The sequence below is a fragment of the Mesocricetus auratus genome, unplaced genomic scaffold (genome assembly GCF_017639785.1).
Source record: "Mesocricetus auratus isolate SY011 unplaced genomic scaffold, BCM_Maur_2.0 Super-Scaffold_4256, whole genome shotgun sequence".
Classification (NCBI taxonomy): domain Eukaryota; kingdom Metazoa; phylum Chordata; class Mammalia; order Rodentia; family Cricetidae; genus Mesocricetus; species Mesocricetus auratus.
This window is the reverse complement of record NW_024429182.1, coordinates 30352541-30378715: the sequence shown is the minus strand read 5'-3', so window position 1 is coordinate 30378715 and position 26175 is coordinate 30352541. Positions and strand designations below refer to the sequence as shown.

At 44.1% G+C, this 26175-nt stretch overlaps 1 protein-coding gene across 1 annotated transcript in view; it reads right to left on the bottom strand.

Moving 5' to 3' along the window:
- The window catches only part of Gldc (glycine decarboxylase), an 84382-nt gene that overhangs the window by 10723 nt on the left and 47484 nt on the right, over positions 1 to 26175 (bottom strand). Inside the window, exons 16-21 of the mRNA XM_040745699.1 lie at positions 16034 to 16109; positions 10369 to 10494; positions 8105 to 8254; positions 6326 to 6438; positions 4948 to 5089; positions 1954 to 2065 (exon numbers count right to left, since the gene is read on the bottom strand). Of these exons, the coding sequence (XP_040601633.1) occupies positions 1954 to 2065; positions 4948 to 5089; positions 6326 to 6438; positions 8105 to 8254; positions 10369 to 10494; positions 16034 to 16109 (719 nt within the window). The remainder of the gene's footprint in view (positions 1 to 1953; positions 2066 to 4947; positions 5090 to 6325; positions 6439 to 8104; positions 8255 to 10368; positions 10495 to 16033; positions 16110 to 26175) is intronic.

The following is a 26175-nucleotide window of genomic DNA, read 5'->3' as shown; positions in this document are numbered from 1 at the left end:
AGAATAGATACTATTTTGTGGGGCTGTGGAGATGTCTTAGTGTGCAAATGCTTGCTGTACAAGTCTGAGGACCATGCAACCATATAAAAAGACTTTAGATGGTGGGTATGTATGCATGTATGTGTGCGTGCGTGCGTGCATGCATGGGTGTGTGTGTGTGTGTGTGTGTGTGTGTGTGTGTGTGTGTGTGTGTGTGTGTAAGGCTGGGTTGATCCCAGAGGCTTGCTGGATGGTGTGTGTGTAAAGCTGGGTTGACCCCATCTCGTCACTGCGGGAGGCACCTCTATGACAACCTCTGGCTCTCCGTGTGCCCATAAGGATGCATACACCCCTTCCCTTACTGTATACTCTCCCACACACAGACATAAAAAAAAAATCCCTCAAACTGCATCTGTGATGTTAGTCTAATGTATAAGAGTAATGAGGAAGGGATATAGCACAGCATTAAATGGTAGCTTTATCTGACTGATGGATACAAGTATTTAAATTTTCTTTCCCGTGCTTTTTTATTTCCCAAAACTTCTGAATTGAAGAATCAATGTCACTTCTATAGCCAGACAAAATAAATGTTTACACTAATCATTAAAGCAAACACACGTCAGGATCAATTCCACAGCACAGGAGCTATATTTGAGCTGATTAGTACCTGCAGAAGCATTTTGTTGTGTTGCTTGGAGGCATATTCCTCAAACCCTTCTCTACTCCCTGGTGAGCATCTACCCAGGGTTTCTGGTTATTCACTTCTATTTGCCAACTCCTGAATCCTCCCTTGGATCCATACTTATAAGGACAGAGCAGCCTTTACTTTAGAGATTATAGGTAATGTAGATGTTCACTCTGTCTGGGCTGGAGGAGCCAAGAGCCAAAGCAGGCACCACTGATCATCCTAAATGCCACTGTCTGCTAGAGGCACTTTGCTCTCCTTTCTCAATGTCCTTTCCTTGTTTCTCCTTCCATGACTAGAGCAGCCACAACTCTTAATATCTACCTGGTTCTGTAGTGTGTGTGTGTGTGTGTGTGTGTGTGTGTGTGTGTGTGTGTGTGTGTGTGTGTGTGTGTGTGTGTGTGTGTGTGACATCTTTACAGGTGGCCTCAGAGGCCAGTAGAGGGCACTGGATCACCCAGAACTGACATTGCAGGTGGTTGTCTAGAAACAAGGCTCAGGTCCTCTGGAAGAGAAGCAGTAAGTGCTATTAACTGCTAGCCATCTCTCTGGGCCCCTTCCTGCTTCTTACATCCATCACCTATCACTTCTAGGTTGGTTTTACCCTCTAATGTAAGTCTAGATGTTTACCTAATATCCTGCACTAATGAGTAACTATATCCAACTGACTGTACTTCCAAGAACCCATTCATCTCACTGCCTTGACAGTTTTTGGCCTTTTAATCAATCTAATCACGTCACTCCTCAAGCTGGGAAACCTTTAATGGTTATGGTCTGAGTCAGGGGTTCTAAGTCTAGATTCTTCCAAGACCTTCAAGGTGCTCAGCTCATTTCATTGGCCCCCTCTCCTCCTATCCCACTTCAAATCAAGCACACTCTACAGGAACTCCTTCCTCTTTGCCTGGCTGGCTCCTGTATGCTTGCACATCTTAACTAGCTGCTTCTTTTATCAAACTGCTCCACCCTCATTCTGCCTAGTCTAAGTGGCCCCACTCCCCGAGACATCTCTACAGCATTCTGTGAAAGATGAACTCATGGTGTTTATGTGAACATCTCTGTCTGCAGTTTAGACCCCTTGCTGAACTAGGCTGTGTAGACTAGGATTTGTGTATAGAAATGAGTAAGTTGGCTATATTTCCAAGAATTCTACACTTTCCTTTGTATATTCTAAGAAATAGAAGCCTCCCTCCCACCTTGCAAAATCACATCTACATCAAGCATAGTTTGCCTACAGGGACAAAAATAAAATAGAAAAGAAAGAAAAAGAAAATCAAAGTGTTGATACTTGCCTCTTGCACCCCTAAAAAGGACTCTGTAGTGTTTTTCTAATCGCTTGGCCATGTAGTTGGCATTTAAAATAGCAATTTCTGTGGCCTCTTTGAGGCCCTTGCCTCCCATCATCTGCAACAAAGAGAAAAAGAGCTATTAATCATTGAATGGGTGAGGTGAATGGTCAAGACACTAAGCAGATTCGTTCGAAAGAGCTCACCAGGCCAGGTGGTGATGGCACATGCCTTTAATCCCAGCACTCAGGAAGCAAAGGCAGGTAATTTCTGTGAGTTTGAGGTCAGCCTGGTCTACAGATTATGTTCCAGGATACCCAAGGATACAGCCAAGAAATCCCGTCTCAGAAAAACAAAAAACAAAAGAGTTCATTATCACTGTAGACTGAAAATGAATGAAAATTTCAGGAAGGAGATCTGTCGTTCTCCTCCATGCTAAAGAATTTTTGTTCTTTAAGCACTCATTTTACTTGTTTTGGGGGAGTGTGGAGGATGGGGTCATAATTACAAAGCCTACAGCAGGACCCAGTTGACTGCATACTACAACTACCTGAAGAGGAAAAAAGCACTGTTCTTTAGGTTAGAAGTGTTGCAATGTTTATTTTTGTTTACCATGAATTTGATGAGACTTCTGGGGAATCTGATGAGAGCTTGGTCAAAACCCATCACATCAATTTTGTGTGGTTTGCCATTCTATTGTCCACAGTGGGGAACATAAACATTATTCATGTCATGTTTGCCAACTGCCAGATTCAATCTTTTCTTATTCTGGTTTGAGTTCCCTGCTGTCATCCAGGGTAAATGTCACCAAGAGCAAAGGGTTTAATGTCAAGATTACACCAGCGTTCATGACTGAGTGACCTCACATCCACATACTTAACTGAGTAAAACAGTGCTACAAAGTTCAAAGCGAAGAGAGAACAATGTGGTCCCAGGTTAGTCAAAGTAGGCTTTCTAAAAAAAAAGCTGAACTTTACCATGAACTTGAAAGTGAGTTCATGAGTTGAGGATGGATCTCTAAAGGGAAAGGGGAATCATGTGAAAGGAGAGGACTCACCACAGCATGAGTGTGGGAAAGGCACATGACTGTCATCTGGAAGTCACCATAGCAACATGGATTGGGACCTCATGTTCTAAGCCTTTGCTGTGACATGGACTTGGTCCGGCCAACTGCTCCTTGTCATGCTACAAGTCAGTTACCGAGCATCAGTCTGTGAATGCTCTATTTTATTCTCAGTGGGGTGGGGCCAAAGCACATGCTGGTGAGACCAGGTAGTGAAGGTAGTAGGAAGCCAGGAGGGGTGTGTGGGCCGTCAGGGAGAGACAGTCCTTAGAGAGTATCCACAGTGGCTTACAGGAGAAGGAGGAGGCTCCAGCTAGTGTCTAGGGGAGAAGTAACAGCCTGAAATAAGGCTCAAATAAACACTACTTCTTTTGTTTTAAAACTCATGCTCTGTTTGGTGTTCTAGGCATATGGCCAAAACAGACTTAGTGGCTTTTATTTTCTATATGTAAGAAGTCATCTCTGACCCAAATGTTTGGACAAATAGCCCATATTTACAGAACCCATGGATCAAAGGGAACTCAGGATTTGGCTATTTGCAAAGAAGCAGATTTTCTTTCTCATTGTTTTTGTTCCTCTAGTTTGCAAACAACTTGCCTGATGTTTTAAAAGCAGCTTCCAAGCTCTGAGGCACAGAACTTCTGCTCTTGCTTCCAAGAGACTTTTCACTAAGAATCATAAATGCAGCTGGCCGTTCATGGAGATACATGCCTGTAAAGCCAGCACTTGGGCAATATAGGAGCTCAAAGACAGCATTTATACATGTAACTCTGTCTCAAAAACAAAACAAAACCAGGAAGAAAATAAAAAAGAATCATGGGGCCAGAGAGATAGCTCAGCAGTTAAGTTCAATTTCCCGGACCCATGTGGCAGCTCAAACCTATCTAATTCCAATCCCAGGGGATCTGATGCACCCAAGAGTCACTGCATAGATATAGTGTGCACAGATATACATGCAGACAAAACACCCATGAACATATAATAAATAATGTCTCAAAATATCATCTAAAAAGGAATCATAAATGCCAGCCAGCCATGGTGACCTGTTCACGCCTGTAGTCCCATACTTGGGAGGCTGATGCAGGGGAACCATAAGCTTGCGTCCAGATGAGACAGTATAAGGAGACTGTGGCTCAAAATAAAAAAAGGGCTTAAAAAAATGAAGAACCATAAATGTCACCGCATTCACTCACAGCGGCTAGCTCCACAGTCACCCAGCACAATTTGCGTAGCGTAGTTTGGGGTTGCCTCACCAGCAGCCACCCTTCCTTTAACAAAGGCCGTTGGCTTGCAGAGATGCTCTAATTAGCAACTGAGCAAGAGTGCCTCTCCACAGATTTGACATTCTAGGAGGTGGCAGGCCAGTCTTAACAAGCTGCGTAAAATCAGTTCTGGCTTGAGTGTTTCTGTGGAGAAAGACAAAGGCGGGGGAGGGGGAGCCTGTTCTCTAACAAAGCCCAATTACCCCTGAAAAGACAGTTCCCCTGGCCCCGAAGCCACCCCTAAACAAATTTCCGCTGTTTCTCATCTCATCCTCTGAGCTGGCAAGATACACAATGTGAAGTGAAATGTACCCTAACATGTACTCCGAGATCTTAGCAAAGTGTCATAATGACTGTATGCACGGCTTTTCGCTTCTGTGGCTCTGTCTGAGTCTGACAGGAAACCACATGATGTGGTCAGTACACTCACATGACTCATGGGCCTTGACTGTGTCTGGAAAAATGTAAACCCATCACGAGAACCCAAAGGAACAGACAAACAAACTTTAGCTGGTCTTCCACAGGATTTCTTCCACCCCAGGATTGGCAGTGACCCCGGTCACCAGCAGCGTTCACTGAATCCCACTCTCAAGTCACAGACTCCTTAATTTTTAACCCCTCCGAGAAAGTCTCAAGTCCCACCTCTCCAAAGCAACACAAGTTCACGGGCCTCACCTTAATATAAGCCCATGAAATGGGCAAGATGGAGCTGGAGCCCCACGGGGCAGCACTGACGGTCCCCACCGGCCAGGAGCCCTCATTCGGTTTTATGGAAACAATGGGATGACTGGGTAGAAAGGGAGCCAGATGCTTCTTCCTGTGTTGGTTTTAAAGTACACATTGAAATGATGCAAAAAGATACAATTGAACTAAATGGGTGGGTTCTCTAAGAACTCTAGTCTCAGTAAGGGCATGCTGATGGTAGTAGACATTTCTTGGAGACAGACAAGGAAACAGCTAAGGCCAGATTTCTAGATTCCTTCCTTTCCTACTACCTAACAGCTTCCAAGAACTTTGGTGGAGGACTTGGCAGAGGCAGGCCTACAGTGGTCCCTCATAGCAACCCCCACATCCTTCTAAGCTGATTACTGGGTAGACAAGGCTGCCGAAGAGATGCCCTGGACACGCCGCTTGGAGGCTAGCACATTAACACTGTCCCATTATACACCCTCTGAACCACCCAGGATACCCATTCGCTGTGCATAAGACAAATCAAAGGAGAAGCAAGAAAGTCAGACTCCCAGCAACCCTGAACACTACCCTGCCCTGACCACCACCGCACATTCTGAAAACTCCAGAAGAGCCAGGCAGTGGTGGCGCACACCTTTAACCCCAGCACTTAGAAGGCAGAGGCAGGCAGGTCTCTGTGAGTCTGAAGACAATCTGGACTACAGAATGAGTTTCAGTACAGCCAGGGCTGTTGTACAGAGAAACTGTGTCTGGAAAAAACAAAAATCAAAAAGAAAACTCCAGAAACTCTGAGTAAGGCTGTTCTTATTATAGAGAGGATGCTATCAACTGCTAAGAAATATTCCTTCAGTAAACAGTGACTTCATCCAATTATCTCTAGCAATAAAGGTTGCTGCTTCCTCCTTACTTATCACAGATGTAGTAAAAATTAAAGCTGTAAGGAGTTAAGGGCCTTTCATCCAAATAACTCTCAATATTACCAGCTACGCATGTTCTAGGAAATGAGGAAAATACATTTTTTATAAAGCTCTTGGAAATCTAGGTGCAAATCTGTGACACTTACAGGAGCTCACACTCCAATTCTGACTCCTCATACTAGAAAAGTCCCCTGCATGACTGTTAACAAGCTTGCTCTAGAGTGTGGCGGGGTGGGTGGGGTTGGGGGAAGCACTGGTTACTAAGACAATTACGTTTTTCTTTGGACACACTCTAAAATCACTGTTTGCACCGCTCTGCATCCAGCTGCTGGAAGTGAACTACGTATAAAGTGTTCTCGATACTTGAAGACACAGATGGAAAGAATAGCAGGTTTAGAGCCATCCTGCTTCCAAAAGGATCCTGCAGCCAGCAGTCCGCCACTTACACTCCGATGGGCCCCATGCCAGGGCCACCTCCTCCATGGGGAATGCAGAAGGTCTTGTGAAGATTTAGGTGAGAGACATCAGACCCAAAGTCTCCAGGACGGCAGATTCCCACCTACCCCAAAGGGAAAGAGCAGCGTAAAGATCAGAGCTCAGTGGATAAAGGTGTTTGACAACCTGAGTCTGATCGACAGGACACACACAATGAACGAACTGACTCCTACAAGTTGTCCTTTGACTTGCACGTGTGCAGACACACAGTGTAATTTTAAAATAGCAACAAGGATTCCTATAAGTCCCGCAGTCAACTTGATATCTCCCAGGCAAAGTGACTGTGGTTTCTATGGAAACAGCAACTGACTAGGTAGCCCCATTTAAAATACATACTTGGGCAGTCTGTACCTAAATGTCTACCTTAAGAGGCAGGAGAGGAAGCGCCACTAACCCTGAAGTTACTATTGAGCAGGAAGCAGCTTTGACAGTATTAGCACCGCATTCTCTGAGAAATTCAAGGCTGGGTGTTTATTATGTGTATGGCAACATGGCCCCTTGCAAGGGCCTAGAGCCCTGGTTCTCAGCCTTCCTAATGCTGGGGTCCTTTCATACAGCTCCTCGTGCTGTGGCGACCCCCAACCATACAATTATTTTCATTGCTACTTCATAGCTGTAATTTTGCTACTGTGGTGAATTATAATGGGAATATCTGATTTGCGAACCCTGTGAAAGGTCGTGACTCACAGGCTGAGAACCACTGGTCTAGAGGATGCCGAGTTGAGAAAGTGGGAAGGGGGCTGCCAGTTTTCCTGAGACAATCCAGATACCCAGCTACAATATTCAACTGGTAACCCTGCCACTTCGACTGTGGACAGATATGTTTGCTTTAGGCTGCCAAAGCAGAAGGCAATCCCTGGATGACACTTATGAATGGACTCAGACTAAAGATGGAGAGAGGTAAGGGGGGCAGGTGTTTATATTACATAGGCCCTCAGTCACTCCTGCAGCCTGGGGTGGGCAGGATCGGATCCCCTGGGGTCCCAGTGAAGTTAAAACGCCAGGTAAAGTGGATTGTCCAAGGTCCGTGGGCGTTTGGCATCTACCATAGCCAGAACTTGGTTCTAAGCTCCATCAGCTAGGGAAATCAGGAGACCTGGCCCAGGAATGTCCCCAGAGGAACAGCAGTCCTGACAAAAGAAGCACACTTGTCCCTAGTGCTGCTTTCTTCCAACCTTTGTGCCCTGGTCACCCCATCACCTCCTCTAGGATCTAGAACCCCGTGGAATCGAGGCGGTCTGTGAGGAGCTGGCAGCAACGTCAGCTTGACGTCCTCGTGACATCACTTACAGCCCTGGATTTGATCCACAGCATTCACCCAGAAAAGGAAAAGGGAAGGAACAGAACCTTGGCTCTGAATTCAGTGTCATGTGTGAAAGGGAACTCTCTAGAAGCCAGAGAGAATTGGACTTAGGGCCTTGCTTTAAAAAGCAAAACAAAGCAAAACTGGGTTAAAATGATGGCTCCACAGTAAAGATCCCTTACTGCTCTTGCAAGGGACCTGAGTTCAGGTCCAGGCACCCGCATGGTGTTTCACCCCCTTGTGAAAGTGCCAGTTCCAGGGGATTTGATGTCTGCTTTTGACATCAGTGAGCTCCAGGAACACTGGTGCACACACATACATTCAGGCAAAACACTCATACTCATAAAAGTGACCAATCTTTAAAACATTAACAGTAAATAAATAAAATATAATCATCCATTTTCTCAGTAGGACTACGTGTCTTCACCTGGGCATTCATATTTGCCCCGTCCAGGTAGACCTGTCCTCCATGTTGGTGAATAAGGGCGCACACATCACTGATGTTCTCTTCAAACACACCATTGGTAGATGGATACGTGATCATGATGGCGGCCAGGTTCTCCTTGTGTTTATCCACCTGTGGGGAGAAGAGTGGTGAGAGGAAGTGATCCTTTCTCAGCCAAGACTTTGCTTTTTATTTTAAAGGGCTAAGGTGTTTGAATTCTTGACAACATCTCAGGCTACAACAGTGGTTAAAAGGCATAGCCAACGGCTCCTTCATAATCATCCCAAAGCATCTGCAAGTCCTCTCAGGAGTGTGTGGTCTAATAAAGAAACCCAGTTTTGATGTGATTCAGTTGAAAAGTGTCTACCTAGCATGCACAAAGCCCTAGGCTGTACCAAACAAAAAACTGGACACAGTGGAACGCTCCTATGACTATGTATTGGGGAGGTGGGGGTGGGATTGGGGGTAAGGGGGTGGGGGAATGGTCTATCCTTTGCTACACAGTAACTCTCTGAGGCTAGAATGAGACACATGGGACTGTGAGTCAACATAAACAAAAAGCAAGGGGCTGCTCAGAAAATTTTTGGATATTTTGAGTCTTGTTCTGTAAAATGGTTCTGCTTTGGTTCAAGCCAACTCAAAAATTATCCCAGGCTATTGTGCAGGTGGGGAGAGGTATCTCTGTACATGGCTAATCTTCCAGCTAGCTTTTCTGCATTTCTTTTCTTTTGGAGACAGACTCTTATGCAGCTCAGACTGACTTCCTGCTTTCCTGTAGCCAAGGATGGCCTTCAACTTAGGACTCTCCTTTGAAGAGCTGGTGTTACAAGTATGAGGCACTATGCCAGTGGCTCCTAACCATCCTAATGCTGTGACCCTTTAATACAGTTCCTCATGTTGTGGTGACCCCAAACCAGAAAATTATTTTCATTGCTACTTCATAACTGTAATTTTGCTGTTTTTTGGGGTTTTTTTTTGTTGTTTTTTGTTTTTTTTTTTTTTTTTTTTTTTTGAGACAGGGTTTCTCTGTATTGTTTTGGAGGCTGTCCTGGAATCACTCTGTAGACCAGGCTGGCCTTGAACTCACAGAGATCCACCTGCCTCTGCCTCCCGAGTGCTGGGATTAAAGGCGTGTGCCACCAACGCCCGGCAATTTTGCTGTTTTTAACAACCAACATAATGTAAATATCTGTGTACTGGTAAACACAGGCAACCCTGTGAATGGGTTGTTTGCCCCCTCTCAGGGGCCGTGACCCACAGGTTGAGAACTACTGCATTATATCTACTTCTCTCACTGTTATATCCCAAAAGGCAATTGTATAAATAAAGGATAATTTCTAGTTTTGTTCCCTCCCCTTGGCTAGCAAGTCAGAGCAGGGTGATGCAGGAGTAAATCAAGTCACAGTCCACATATTCTATATTGGACAAACTTAAAAACTACAGTGAAGGACCCAGAATATTTGTGGTCAAAAAATAAAAAATAAAAAGGGCAATGGAAGGGGAGGATGGAAAAGGTGACCAGGACTGTGCATTTGTGTATTTCAGTGCCCTTTTGAAGGCTTTTACGTAGGTTCTCAGTACCCATGCCTAATAACCCTGACACAATCACATTGCTATTCTACCGATTTCCCTACCACTTAAGATGCAGCCTCCAGCCCACTGGTGGAAAACAGATACGGTTGCTAAGCAACCTCTTCCTGGAGGTTGGGAGACTGGGAGTGGGGGTTGGTGTGGAGGAAAAGCGGGGTAGAATGTTGCCTGGAATCCAGCACAGCACGGCTGGGACATTTACAAAAATCTGAATGCGTCATGCTTACTTTAATTCTCAACACAACTAGGACTGTCTGTGTAACTGGGAATGCAGGAATATGAGGACAGACAGGGAAGCAGACCCTGCGGAGGCTTCATACTATGATATCACAGTGAATACATCACTCATTATATTTCAAGTGGGAGAATCAGGGTGTGGAGGGACCAGTGAAAAGACCTGTTTTCTCTGCCAGGGGTCAAGGGGGATAGTAGACATAATCAGTTTTAAATGGGGACTCTTTCCCTTAAGGATTGTTAGGGTTTTTTGGATTTTGTACTCTTTCCCCACAGATCCATTCAGAGGAGGAATTGTTGTCTTTCAATAGCATTCAAGAAAAGACAATGTTTACGCCGTCCATCTACTCCAGTCCCCCATCACCACCACCTGTGTCTTGCCAGCCCAGACCTCTCCATTCTGTGGAGGGGAGGGTGAGTACCATGGCCTTGAGGTGAGCCGCATCAATGTTCCCGTATCTGTCCACCTCCACAGGCTGGATCTCCATGCCTGCCATGTAGGCACTTGCTGGGTTCGTTCCATGTGCTGATTTAGGAATGAGACAAACCTTGGGAACACAAAGAAAGGAAGCAGAAAAGGAGAAGGAAAAAAAAAATCACCAGGGTATTCAAATTAGAGAAAGTCTCCTAACATGTCTATGACATAAATTAGGCACCACATGTTTTCACCAGCCACTAGTGCCCATTTGAATCCCCAAATACTTTCCTAAAGATATCAGAATGTCTTCCCCTCAGCCAGAACACTAAAGACAGCCTGTGCCTTTTCTAACCTTGTCTTAGATGTAATGTATGGAGAGCATCTTTAAGAACACAAGGTCAGAAGTTGAACTGACCTCATAGCTTCTGTGGTGCTCTTGGCTGAACCAGAACAGATAGATGAAAATGACAGACATATCCCAGGGCTCCCCAGATCAACACAACTGTGCCAGCACTCACTGGGTGCTTACTCTGCTGTGAATGATCTGTGTGAGAATCTCAAACTCTGGATGGAAAATGATCGATGGACACCTGCCTGTGTTCACATGACTCATTCATTATTAACACTAGCACACAGAGAAATAAATACCTGCTATCCACAGCACAGTAGGCAACTGACAAAATGGGACATGACTTCAGTGGAAGAAATCAAGGGACTGTGTCTTAAGACTACAGATGACACTGACCAGAAGACTGTTGGATTTTGGTTTTGGATGTCAATACTAGGATGAAGATGTTTTGCAACTGCACTACCACAGAACTGTATCTTCAGTCCTTCTATTTTTACTGGAGCAGGAGGAGTAGGTACTCAGGGTCTCATGCATGCCAGGCAAGCCAAGTGCCCTACCACTGAGCTGTAGCCCCACGGAGGATTTTGATGGGTGTTGGGAAGATGGTAGGAACAGTACTGCAAGCCCAGGTTCTTATCTCCTTTTCTCCACATGGCGTGAATACAGGAAACCTGCAGTTTACAAATCTCATAGAGAACCATAACAAGATGTGACAGGGTAGAAGTGCCCCAGCAGAACTCAAGTGGAAAAGCACGCCTACCTTGAAAATCTCAGAACCAGTAAGGCAACTCCTCTGGAGAGGGGTTACAAAAATGGGCTTCTGAAGGAAAAATATGGCTGCAGGCCAGTTCTTCCAAAACAGTGGTCAACTCAAGAAAAACATGTGTGCAAACACACACAATTACACACACCCAAACTTACACAATTACAAGCACACACTCAAATACACAAATGCGCTCACACAAAATGGGGGAGGGGCTGGATAGATGGCTCAGCAGTTAAGAGTATGTACTACTCTTTAAGAGTACCTGAGTTCCTGTCCCCTTCCTAGCTCCAGGATGTGCATGTGCCCCCCCCCCCACACACGCACGCACACACCATCCCCATCCAGAACTTTAAGAAAAGGGCAAATAAAATTAGTTGTCACCCTCCTGTTAAGTGACTAAGCTCCTTTAAAATTGCTATTAGTCATCTACTGTGTATGCTCTATGCTCAATTTTCTTCAATCCTTTTATTTTATTTTTGTTTAAACACTTATTTTATGTGGTTAAATTTTTTTCGCCTTCACTTATCAGGACCATGGCTGGAGGCATTATCCTTTCTTACAAGTTATTTTTATACTACATCCTAGGATGAAAGCAAAACTTTAGAACAGAATAACATTGATAAACAATAGGAAAGAAATTTTTTAAAAAAGGGTAGGAAAGGAGAATCTTAAAAATGAATATAAAATATTCCTAATGGGCCAAAATTAAGAATTCATACAGAGGGAGTTACCAAAACAAAAATAAGAGCTGAAAATGTCAACCGTCCTGTGTTGAGGCAAGTAACGGTCTCGCAGGTTTTCTCCCAGAGTCAGCTCTATGGCAGAGAAGACGGAAGGACCTGGTGGCCGGAGGGTTACTCTGAATTTGAACTTTCAGCTGTTCCTAAGTGTACTCACGGGTGTCCATCATAGGGAGCTGGCTGTAGAGGGAGGAGCTGGGATGGACAAAGCAAGAATTTTGTACAATAGCAAGAAGAGGACATGAGCCCAGGAGGGAAGGCGGCCTGCAGAAACTCGGAAAGGCAACAGTCCCCCCTAGCTCCGCCTAAGGAAAGTACCCTGCCAACACCATGAAGACAGTCTCTGACTCTGGCATCTAGCTGTAGGAAGTCCCTGAATGCTGTCACGAGACATTGAGTACAGTCATTTGCTAGAGCAGCTATGGAGAAAAAAAAATCAATCCCACCCTGGACAATGGAGAAGGCACTGTAGACACTCTTGTGTTCTGGGAAGATCTAATGAGTTTAAGTTACTGTCACTGTAGATATGCTTGCGTTCTGTGGGGATCTAATGACTTTAAGTTACATTTACAGTAGACACTCATGTCCTGTGGGGATCTAATAACTTTAAGCTGTTTTCACTGTAGGCATGCTTGTATTTGGGGAGATCTACGGACCTGACATTACTTTCATCACAGTGTTACTTTTACCTCTCTTTAAAACTCATAGTGTTATGTTGGACACAGAAGTATTAGAACTCAGATTTGATGTTTTGGTTTCTCCAAGCCTTAGTATCTAAGGAGAATCCAACTATGGTATGCTTGTATCCTTTAGGGAGATGCTATGTCCTAATTTCCAGGAAGCCTGGTGTAGAACTACAGATTTCATCCTCAAAGAACTGCTGAATGTATGACAAGCTAAAACTTATGTTTTGCCAGGGATTAAAACCTGACAATTGAGCATTATGATGGCCTCAGGCATTTAGGAAGAGAAATGATTCTCAAAAATAAAAAAAAAGTGTAGCTATGTTCTGTGAGAGATCAATGTTTTCCCTTTCTATAGGAAACTTAGTCTCTGGTCATGCATGACATTTGAATTGAGATTTGACCAGTAAAGTGAGAGATGAGCTGGAAAAAAAAAAAAAAGCTTTGTACCTGGCACATGGTGATTGCTAAATAGGTTTGCTAAATAATTCATTTTCCCAAATTAAACTATGAATCGTGAACTTGGGCATTCTATTTCAGGAGCCTCTGACACTTGACCAAAGAGCAAATGTGAAATAACTTTCAAAAGCAGCTTGAAGGCAGAGAACCATCTGGTAACCTAGGCAGTTTTGTTTTATGGGTTTTTGTTTATTTGGTTTGGTTTTCTGCACATACCGTCTCCAACTCATTTTCAAAAGAAAAGGGTATGTTTAACTGAGCTCCAGTTAACCTATTGGGTGGGAGCAGCTGCCTTAGACATCACTAATGTGGAAAATCTTCCCTGGCTATTGGAATAATAAGTCATTCTTTTCTTCTCTAAAAAAGGGCTTAAATTAAAACTGTCTAGAAGGAAGCCAGTGTTTGTTTCCAGACTGGTGAGTTCCGTGTGTTTCTGAGCTCAGTGGCTGGAGGGCTTCCCTGCCTTTCTCTTCTTACTATCCAGAAGTGCAGAACCCTGCACTTCCGAATGGAATGGCCTCTCGTTCTTCTGTGATAACAGTGTGTGCAGCGGTGCCAGGAGAGCTATCACATCCAGGGCCTTGGGAGCAGAGAAGGAGACCGGGATACTCAGAAAGGAAGTGAGAGCCACAGAAAGCCAATCACCAGGGATCGAGGTCTACCCAATTCGAGTTTCTGTCTTGGTCCCTAACTCCTATAGCAAAGAAACTATTATTTCCAGGTGTCAGAATGCACAGTCAGGTAAATACTGAGGCTTGGGAAGTACCAGAGAGTGAATCTGAATTCTGGCTGGCCTTTTATCATTGCTTAGTCATTGGCCTTCCACAGCCACTGCCGGTGTGGAGGTTGGGTGTAGTGGTTCTTAATTAACCTGTGCATTGAGACCTCTTTGGCAAACCACTATCTCTGAAAAAAAAATTATATTGTGATTCGTAACAGTTGCAAAATTACAGTTATGAAGTAACCAGGAAATAACTTTATGGGTGGCGGTCACCACAACATGAGGAACTGCAGTAAAGGGTCGCAGCATCAGGAAGTCATTGCTTTGATGGATTCTCTGTCTCACAGCAAGACCTGCAAGACCCAAACTACAGCAGTGGAAGGATCAATGACAAGGAGGTCCAAGGCTTATGGGTATTTGGGAACATGGAGGAACCAGGAGTGGTTCCTCCTTATCTGCTGTTCCCTCACCGCACATCTCAGCTCCACAGTGCCCTTTCTGATTCCAGGCGTCTCTGAGGTCTCAAGATCATTTCTCATACAGTTAAGAGATGATGATCCCAAGAAAACTGACTGAACAAATCCAAATTCAAATGTCGGTCTACTGTATCGTCAGATCTGAGGCCACCACACTGTCCCTGCGCATGCCCAGGGTCCAGTAATTTCTGAGTTCATAAATGGCCTGTTTCAATGATTGTTAAAAGTCAGTTCAATGACAATCATGATAGAACACATTTGTGAACCAGCACTTAGGCTACTGAGGCAAAACATCTGCAAGTACAAGGCCAGCTTGAACCATCGAAATATCAAAACCAGCCAGGCATGAGCTCAGGAAGATCATCTCAGCACCTGGAGGTGGAGGCTGATGGCTCAGGGAAGAGTTCAAGGTATTCACAGTGGGACAGAGTATGAGGCCAGTGCAGGCTTTATGTCTGTGACAATAATAGTAAACAAACGAAGCAAAAACTGTTGCTGATGTGTATAGTATTGACCTGGCATGGGAAAGGCACCAAAAAGAAAAAAAAAAAAAAAAAGAATTTTATTCCCAATGGGAAGACATTGGGAGACAATGTTCCTTTTCCATTTTTTTTTCCAAGGAAGAAGTGAAAGTTTCAAAATTCTTCTTTGCAAAATCCAGACTAGCCAGAAAACCCTTTCAGCTTCAATAAACTCAGAAAGGATCTGAGCTTGGCCTACGATACGAATCACTGATAGTACCCACTTAGGTAGTAGGAACCTTCTGGAACTTTCCTGGAACAGTTGCTGGAGCCTTTGTCTTGCTCCTGACACCTCCCCTACAATCCCTCTAAGAATTCTGGCTCCACAGCTTACTAGAAACCCTAGCACAGAGCTGACCTCCAAAACGACTCCTTTGGCCATAACTAGAGGCTTTGGTTAGATCACAACACATAGTTCTGAGACACTAATATAGCAGCAGCTGGTCCCCAGGAAATCTGAGAGGAGTCACTTTTGCAAACATGACTCCCATGCTCAAATAGAAATGCATCACTCCCATCATAGTTGTTTAGAGCTGAGAACACTCCCATGGGGAACATATTCATTCAACGGGTATCTTTTGAGGATACATATGACCCAGACCAAGCTTGGCTCAAAATTGCTACGGTCTTAGGCCCCGGTCTAGGGCTGAGCCAATGAGAAGAGCAGGAATGACAACAATTGTGCTGCCTGTCTCCCTCTGCTCCCTAGAGAGCATTTCTAAGGCCATATGCTGGGTTTGCACAAAAGCCTTTTTATCTCTGATGTTTCCCCTCACAATGATCGCATGGGATATCCTGGAGGTAAGGAAACACAGAAACGTGTTTCTCGATTTGTTTCTCTGTCCACTTCCAAGAAGACTGGAAAGGCAGATCCCAAGGAACAAAAGGCACCCTGTGATCTGATTGAGCCTGCGGCCACCCACAGGGAGCAAACCACCACCCTGTCATGCTCACCGTTCTGTGCCTCTCTCCTTTCTGGTCTAAGTACGCTCTGATAGTGGCCAGTCCAGCATACTCCCCCTGGGCTCCGCTGCAAAGACAAAGAGAAGAGTCAGGGCTGGGCTCTCCAGGCGTTCACTTGTTCATTCAGTATTTACCAGACATAACCACAACTTAAGCAGTCATAGTCCAAGGGTTCATTCACTCAGTATTTAGCAGACACTGACCACACACTGCACATAGTCCTAGTTCATATAGGATCTTTACAGGAACAAAAGTAACAGCTTGGCACTAACCAAAGGTAGGCTTTTTGCTTATAAGCTCAGGACCACCTAACAGATCTGGTTTTACTAAGGGAATCTGACTAGGGGAAAAAATGTGAGGAAATATAAGGATCCCATTACCCAGCATTAACAAGGGATAAATTTTGAAATGATAAGAAAACATATGGATTAGTTTATGGTGAGTCTTATTTCTAAACGCATGATTCACTTAGCAAACCCTTTCATGCTGAATTAAGCAATTACGAAACAAAGCTCAGGCTCATGTTTTATCAGATCAAACCAATATGCATATTTCAAAGGAAAGAGATTTTAAAATTATAACTGCAACAAAATGATCACAGCTAGAATAATAAATTTTTTCTAATATTATCAAATACTGAGTCAGACAAATACCACACTATCTCCATGGCAACTTTCTGCTGTTGTCATGGCACCGGTCCTGCCCTGAATCTACACAGTTGTTAGAAGCTCTGCCATTATCTTGCAGGCACCACTTGAAGAGCATTCTTGATGACTAATGCTTCTCTGAGCAATGCTGAGTCAACTGCAGATGGGTCAATGTCCTGGTACTCCATGAAGCAAGGAATGGGAAGTGAGCAATAGGTCTCTGTCTCGTTCACAATGCTTTGCCCTCCAGTCCACAGCCCCTGAGCTATAGCCCACCACTCCCTCATTTTACAGCAGAAGCTGAGGATAGAGTGTCACCTGTCCAACGGGCTAACAGTCACTGGTGGAGAGTTGGGAATGGTGTCGGCCTGTGTCAAGGAGTCACAGGTTTCCTTTGCATGTTTAGTGTCCCCAGGACTGACAGAGTCACAACAGCAAACTCTTGGATTGGGGGCATAGACTGGCGTAGAGTGCTTACCTGGTAAGTTCAAGGCCCTGTGTTCAATCAGTGAGGGAGGCAGGTTGGGTAGGAGAGATAGACGCTGACTGGCTAAACTGGGGGCTTTAGTTAAATGCAAACAAACAAACAAACCCATGTCTTACAGGAACTGAAACACCTAGCAGCTGTCTCCCACTGCCTTTGCCCCATCTGCTTTTCCACGGGCAAAAGCTACTACTCCTCAGCTTTATTGACTTCTGAAACCACAGCACGAGCACACTTTATACTTTTATTGTTGTTGGTTGTTTTTCAAACAGGGTTCCTCTGTTTGAATTCACTGCCCTGGAATTCACTCTGTAGACCAGGCTGGTCTTGAACTCACACGGATCCACCCGCCTCTGCTTCCCAAGTACTAGGATTAAAGGCACGCATCACCACTGCCTGGCTGATGCTTTTTATTTCCGAACAAGAAAATGAACATCGCACTTTGAAAATCATTGCCACCACTCATTGTGTGGTCCTCCTGTGCTGCTCTGTCATCTATTAAATGGGGATTAAAACTGTGCAGATATTTTGAGTGGCAAGGAAGTCATACAAAGTGTATCATCCCAATCCTACCCATTCTCCAACTAGTCCACCTCTACAAGCTTCCCAAAGCCACCAGCCCAACTCTTTGTCAAGGCCATCCTAGCCCCAGCCCTGTGGCCTTTTGTTCCAACTTTTACTATCCTCCAGCCGCCTAGGCCATCCTCGAACAACATAAGCCAATTCTCACGCTGGGGCTTTCCACACAAGGCCCTTGTGCTGGACAGCATTTCAGATCCTCATATGATTGATGTCAATATAAAGGTTCCCAAAAGGCTATCCCTGAAAGCAAAGTTCTTGTCTACTTTGTTCTTAACTTTATTTTCTGTGCCAAGAACACTGATGAAAAAAAGGAAAAGAATGTTCAATAAACACAGATGAATGAATGATTGTCTTCCTTCAGCAAATTCTTACTGCAGGGGCTAGAGAGAGAGTACAGTTCTGCTCTTTCCAGGGGATGGTTCAGTTCCCAGCATCCACACTGAACAGCTTACAATTGCCTGAAACTCACCAACTCTGGCAGAGTCTCAAACCTTCCTCTGACTTCCTTGGGTACTCAAACACATACACATACACAGACACAGACACAGACACACACACACATAGGCACAGACATAGACACACATACACATACAGATACAGACACACATACAGACACAGAAACACACACCTAGGCACAGACACAGACATACACAGAGACATGTACACAGACACACACACAGATAAACAGACACACACAGACACACATACAGACACAGACACACACACACATAGACACAGGCACAGACACAGACACAGACACACACAGAGACATGCATACAGACACACACACACAGACACATACACCCTTAAAAAAACAAACAAACAACAAAACCAAACTGGGCAGTGATGATATATATGACAGAGAAACCCCGTCTTGAAAACTAGAAACAAAAAAACCTCATTTCATCCGACTTCACATGCTCACATGACTTAAGACCAACCCTCCCACCTACTGTGCACATACTGTGCATGGAAAGTTACTGCAGGGCTCACACTGTGTGCCTGCCTTATCTCAGCTAAACCAGACACTAGACAGCTGGGTCTAGATTTGGTGTCCCACAAGGACTCTAAAGAACTGTATCTTTATCAAGCGGCTCTGTAATAAATGCTCAGGAGATTTGTTCCAAATAGAAGTCTGCCCTTCAGCCCAGGCAATTCACACACAAGTCATCCTCTCCCTTGTAGAAAAATGTGTACTGACATTCATACCCTGGAGGTAAGCAACAGCTGTCTAATTGGACTGAAGGCCTGCCCAGCAGGAAGGAAACCATGGTGACGCAGGGCTAGTGAAGTCATGGAAAGCCTACAACTGCTACTTCACTAAACCAGCGCAGCCCCTACCTCATTCCAAGTGTGTGTGCTTACACCCCAGCTGTGTGTAGCCCTCACCCCTCCCAATGAAGCGTCTCTTTGTGGCAGACGGAGACCACCAAAGAAAACCACAACTTGTCAACACACAGAGAACAAGAGATTATGGGTGCGCAGCCTCAGTGAACACATCTACAAGCCACCGCCTGAACATAACTAAAGTCAGGGAACATTGGGGAAAATGGGTAGAAAGATTTTAAGAGCAACAAGAGAACTGCAGTGAGATTATGTCTCCTGGAAATGACGGGGAAGCCACACCCATGATATCTCAACAATATGGCTGCCTAAACACAAGATGAACAAAGACAACACCAGTAGACATGTCAACATGGAAGGGGAAAATTTCTCATGGGGCTCCACCCCTAGACAGAGAACTACAGGCAAGGAGTCTTCCTTAGGGATGAGCCTCCTCATTTGTTATTTCACACAAAGTGATCAGTCTTGGAGTCATAGACACCAACAACACTAAACAGACTCAACAGGGGTGTGTGTGTGTGTGTGTGTGTGTGTGTGTGTGTGTGTGTGTGTGTGTGTGTGTAAAACAAAGGACAAAAGAGGCCATGAATTTAATTTGATTTGGAAGGGGGCCAGAAGGGGTGCAAGGAGTTGGAGGGAGGAAAAGTAGGGAGGATGATACAGATATTTTAATTTTCAAAAACAAAAATTTTTTAAATCGAGAATTGAAAGAAGATGCTGGGGGTTGGCAGGATGGACCAGTGAGTTAAAGAGGAGCTTGCCACCCAGCTTGATGACCTGGGTTTGATTCCCAGGGCACACATGGTGGAAAGAAAAAAAGGAAACCAACCTCTGTGGATTGTTTTCCAACCACATGAATGCTGTGGTATATGGGTCCACACACATACACTTTCTCACACACAAATAAATAAATAGACTTTTAAAGAAGACACTGTTTGGACTTAAGAGTCAGTAATCCAATAGGAGAGCACTATGTGAAAAGCTGGAAATGCTGAATGTTTTTGCCTTAGATGCTCTTAATATCAGCCATCTCATCTAAATATCACAAGTGCTTTTGACTGCCATGTGAAGCTTACTATAGAATAATCGTTAAGTAAAGTTATGAGTGCCACCTTTTGGTGGAAAAGTATTATGAAAAATGCTTTCCTGTGTAAACCAGGCAGAGACCATCAGAGAGTGCCTCCTGTGGAGGAAACTTTAGATGGCAGCTTTCACATCCATCTGAAGTGAAGGGCTAATGGCCTGGGAGCTGCATGGCAGGCTGCAGGGAGGCTGCTTAGGGGTGGCAAGCCTAAGACCCACTGGAGCTGAGTGAGCAGTGCCTTGAATGCTCTGCAGTCACTCAGGCAGAGGAAGGAGTGGCTTTGTATTTCACTCTTTAGCGCAAAAAGGAGGGAAACCAGTGGACAATTTTACCGGAAACTAGTACTTACTCTTCAAAGAATCCCTAAGAAAATTCAATATGCTAGATGAAACCAGAAAAACTGGTCAAGAACCAAAGAGCTGCCAAGAGGCTGGAGTTGAGGAGACCCTACTGTGCTATGGCTAACTAAATCCTCCATGTCCAGGTGCACGGACGCTGGTGTACAAGAATAGCTATTCAATATGAATCAGGGATAACTCAAATGAAAAATCATGAATTGTACTCAGAGATGGGGAGATAGTTTATAAAAGCTGAGATTTCCTTTCCTAAAAGTGGAACAAAAATTTAAGGTTATATAAAGTTCAATGATTTTCTTTTTACTAGAGCCCCCTTGCCAGGAGTCCTGAGTGAAGAGCTTGAGGTCTAGAAGTAGGAGCTACATACTCAGCTTAGTTTTATCTGTGTACATTTAGTCCTTCCTTGTGTCTAAAGAAGAGTATGATGCTGAAATCCATGGACACCACAGAAATTTCTCAAATGAAAGCTGCTTTGGACTATTTGGAGAAAGGTGTCACTACAGCCAGTATTTTTATGAAAAATATTTCTACATGTTTTCCACATACAAAGCAACATAGAACTCACGAGTGGAGAACACACTAAACATCAGCTATCCCTAGATTTCCCACTGGGTCTCATGTTGCCCAAGCAAGCTTTGAACTCCTGATCCTCCTACCTCCATCATGCAATGCTGGGATCATAAGAGTGCACCACCAGGTCCAACTCGGCATGTTGTATTTTTATAAGTCAAAAGGTAAAGGTATTATGGGTCAACAAGTCCTGCAGTGGTAAACATCATACTTAGAATACATGATGCCCTCAGTCAAACTCAACACCAAAAAGAAGAATGAGACAGGCATGGTATCGCACAGTTCTAATCCCAACACTCAGGAGATAGAGACAGACAGATCTTTACGAGTTTGAGGCCAGCCTGGTCTATTTACTGAGTCTCCAGGTCAGCCAGGACTACATAGTGAAATCTCATCATGACTAATTAATTACATAATTAATTAAAAAGTTTAAAATAATCCCTAAAGAAAAGGTTATATTATGGACTATAACAGTTAAAAAGCTGAAGCTGGCTTGGTGACTCAGGTCTATAATTTGGAATATTGAGTTGGGAGAATTGCTCTGACTATGATGGCAGCATAAGCTACAGAGAAAGACCTTGTCGAAAATCAGCAACAAATTCTGAGGACTCTCCTCCCATCTCACTATAGGAGCCTGGGTTGCTGCCATGGCCTCAGGCTTGCTCAACAGGTACTGAGCCATCTCCCCAACCCATTTGTACTTTTGCTTTTGAAAAGCAACTGTCTTAAGGTTACTATTGCTGTGATGAAACAAATTGGGGAGGATAGGATTTGTTTGGCTTATACTTCCATGACACTGTTCATCATTGGAGGAAATCAGGACAGGTACTCAAATAGGGCAGGAATCTGGAGGCAGGAGCTGATACAGAGGACACAGAGGGCAGCTGCTTGTTGGCTTACTCCTCATGGCTTGTTCATCCCGCTCTCTTATAGAACTCAGGACCACCAAGCCCAGAAGTGGCCCCAGCCATAATTAAAGGAAATGCCTTACAGACTTGCCTGTAGCCTGATCTTATGGAGGCATTTTCTCAACAGAGGCTCCCTCCTTTGTTGATGACTACACTTTAGGTCAAGTTGACATAAAACTAGCCAGCACAGCAATTTCCTCAACTTTAGAAGCCAAATACACTAACAGTATTCAGGTTCTCTTTCACTTTGTGTCCCTGGAAGATTCACTTCTTGTTTCTGTTTGCTTTAAACATTGTATCATGATGCTAAACAAAAGGTTTCGAGAGTGTATTTGTTGCGTGCTATTGAGTGATTTTAAGAATGGCAAGAAGACTTCTGGGAACAAGTTGAAGCAAGCCATGCTGGGCTCAACCGGAAATGGAAAGGCAATCCACTCTTAAGATTATACCCAAAGGATGCACACTTGTACCACTAGGACATCTGTTCAATTATGTTCATAGCAGTGTTGTTTGTAATAGCCAGAACCTGGAAGCAACCTAGATGCCCCTCATGGATAGAGAAAATGTGGTACATTTATACAATGGAGTACTACTCAGCGGAAAAAAAAAACAATGGAATCTTGAAATTCACAGGCAAATGGATGGAACTAGAAAAAACCACCCTGAGAGAGGTAATCTGGACCCAGAAAGAAAAACATGTTAAGTACTCACTCAAAAGTAGATATTAGATATAAAGCAAAGGATAACCAGTCTATAACCCATACCTCCAGAGAAGCTAGGAAACAAGGAGGACCTTAAGAGAAACATACATGGATTCCCCAAGAAAGGGAAAGGGACAAGATATCCTGAGTAAACTGGGAGCATGGGGGGAGGAGGGACAGAGATGACAGTGGAGAGGAGAAGAGGAGGGGGAAGGAGTACATGAGGGATCAGGACAGTCTGGTTGGGGGAAAAACAAAGAAGGAGGACAAGGAAAGAGATACCATGATAGAGGGAGTCATTATGGGGTTAACCAGAAATTTGGTACAAAGGATCCACAAGGATGACCCAAACTATGAATCTAAGCAATAGTAAAGAGGCTACCTTAAATGCTTTTCCCCTATAATGAGAAAGATGACTGCCTTAAATGCTATCATACAGCCTTCATCTAGTAGCTGGTGGAGGCAGAAGCAGAGATCACGGCTAAGCACCGAGCCAAACTCCTGCAATCCCGTTGTAGAGAGGGAGGAGTGATGAGCAAAGGGGCCAAGACTATGCTGGGGAAACCCGAAGAAACAGCTGACCTGATAAAGTGGGAACTCACTGACTGCAGACTGACAGCCGGGGAACCTGCGTAAGTCCGAACCAGGGCCCTGAACATGAGTGTCAGTTGTGAGGCTTGGGCAGTATATGGGGCCACTAGCAGTGGAACCAGTATTTATCGCTAGTGCGTAAACTGGCTTTATGGAGCCCATTCCCTATGGAGGGATACCTTGTTCAACCTGGTCCTGCCCCAAATGATATAACAGACTTGGATGATTCCCCATGGAAGGCCTCACTTTCTCTGAGGAATGGATGAGGAGTGCGATGGGAAGATGGTGGAGGGAATGGGGGGGGGGGGGGAGAAGGAACTGGGATTGGTATGAGACCTCTAGTGATCTAAAGGGGTGACACCAACTGGCAAGCTAAGCAATAGTGTAGAGACCACCTCTAATGCAATGCCCATTCCTGATAATGAACTTGATGTCTATAACCATCCTAGAACCTTCATCCAGTGACTGATAGAAGCAGAGGCAAACACCCACAGTTAAACACTGAACTAAACCCATGGAACCCAGGGACAGAAAGAGAGGAATGATGAGCAAATTGGCAAAGAATGGGCTGACAAAACCAGCAGAGACAGCTGATCTGAACAGGGGAGAGTTCTTGGACCCTAGACAAACAGCTGGGAGGCCAGCATGGGACTGATCTGGACCCTGTGAGTGTGAGAGTCAGTGAGGAGGCCTGGGCAACCTATGAGGCCCTGGGCAATAGATCAGTGTTTATCCCTGGAATACAAACAGACTTCGTGTGTCCATAACACAAAGAGGAAATACTGTCTCAGCCTGGACTCTTAGGGGAGGGCCTGGACCGCTGGATATCCCCTATGTGGAAGGAAGTGGGGATAGGTGGGAGGCTGGGGGGGGATGGTGGGGGGGTGCAGGAGGAGGGGAGAGAGAGGGAACTGGGATTCACATGTGAAGCAAGCTATTTAAAATTAAAGTAATAAAAAAAGAATTATGTTGGAAAAATAATATTGTTTTAAAAATATATATTAGACTTTTCTTGGCCAGGCTATAAATGTTCCCCAGGTTTATACTTTAAGGAAATAAATGGAGAAACAGGGATTAAACAAACAAACCAACAGGATTGAAAAAAAAAAAACCACTATGTAGACTTGCTTAGCCTGTAATTCACTACATAGAGCCATGCTGACCTTGAACTCACAGATTATCATCAACCTCTGCCTCTTGAATGCTATGAGTACAGGTGTGTGCCCCCACACCCAGCAGGGATAAAATCTTTTTGGATTTAGCATCTGAATGTCCCAATAAAGTAGAAAGATCAGTGATGACTTTGTCATATTAAAGCCAAGTTTTTATTATGCTCACGCACAGCTTCTGTGGATAGTTCTGATACAAAATAAAAACATCTAAACTGAAGCACATGTTTCTCTTTCAGAGCATCCTGTGTAACTTGTGAGGCTAGTTTGTAATTTTATAAGGTTTCACCTGGAACATTTTCCTAAGAACCGAGTTTAAGAGAGGCAGCCCAAGCAACAGCAGGGAGAGGCTCATATGGTGGAAAAACCAAGGCACAGACCACAAATGATCATCAAATTTCCAGCTATGTAAATAAGGCCACCTTGGACTTCTGGCCATACCCCTCCAGTAGAGTCTAAGTGCCCGGTCAAGTTAGAATGATACGTGGTAATAAATGACAAAAGTAGGACACATAGCAGGGTTGGTTCAACATACAAAAATCCATCAATGTAATAATTCAACATATAAACAAGCTGAGAAGCAAAAATCACATGATCATCTCACTGGATACTGAAAAGGCCTTTGACAAAATCCAACACCCCTTCATGATACAGGTCTTGGAGAGATCTAGGATAACAGGAACATACCTCAACGTAAATAAAAGCTATATACAGCAAACCAACAGCCAACATCAAACTAAATGGACAGAAACTCAACATAATTCCTCTAAGATCAGGAACAAGACAAGGCTGTCCACTCTCTCCATACCTCTTCAATATTGTACTTGAAGTTCTAGCTAAAGCAATGTGACAACAAAAGGAGATACAAATTGGAAAGGAAGAGGTCAAACTTTCACTATTTGCAGATGATATGATAGTTTACATGAGTGACCCAAAAAATTCTACCAGGGAACTCCTGCAGCTGATAAATACAGCAAAGTGGTAGGATACAAGATCAACTCAAGAAAATCAATAGCCCTACTATATACAGATGATAAAAGGGCTGAGAAAGAAATCAGAGAAGCATCGCCCTTTACAATAGCCACATACAACAGAAAATACCTTGGGGTAACGCTAACCAAACAAGTGAAAGACCTGTATTGCAAGAACTTTGAGTCTTTAAAGAAAGAAATTAAAGAAGACACCAGAAGGTAGAAAGATCTCCCATGCTCTTGGGTAGATAGGATTCAACATAGTAAAAATGGCAATCTTACGAAAAGCAATATACAGATTTAACGCAATCCCCATTAAAATCCCAGCACAATTCTTCACAGACCTTGAAAGAACAATAGTCAACTTTATATGGAAAAACAAAAGACCCAGGATAGCCAAAACAACCTTATTCAACAAAGCAACATCTGGAGGCATCACCATCCCTGACTTCAAGCTCTATTATAGAACTGTAGTCCTGAAAACAGCTTGGTATTGACACAAAAATAGACAGGTAGACGAATGGAATCGAATTGAACACCCTGATATTAACTCATACATGTATGAACATCTGATTTTCAACAAAGAAGCAAAAACTACACAATGGAAAAAAGAAAGCATCTTCAACAAATGGTGCTGGCATAACTGGATGCTGGCATGTAGAAGAATATGGATAGATCCATATCTATCGCCATGCACAAAACTTAAGTCCAAATGAATCAAAGACC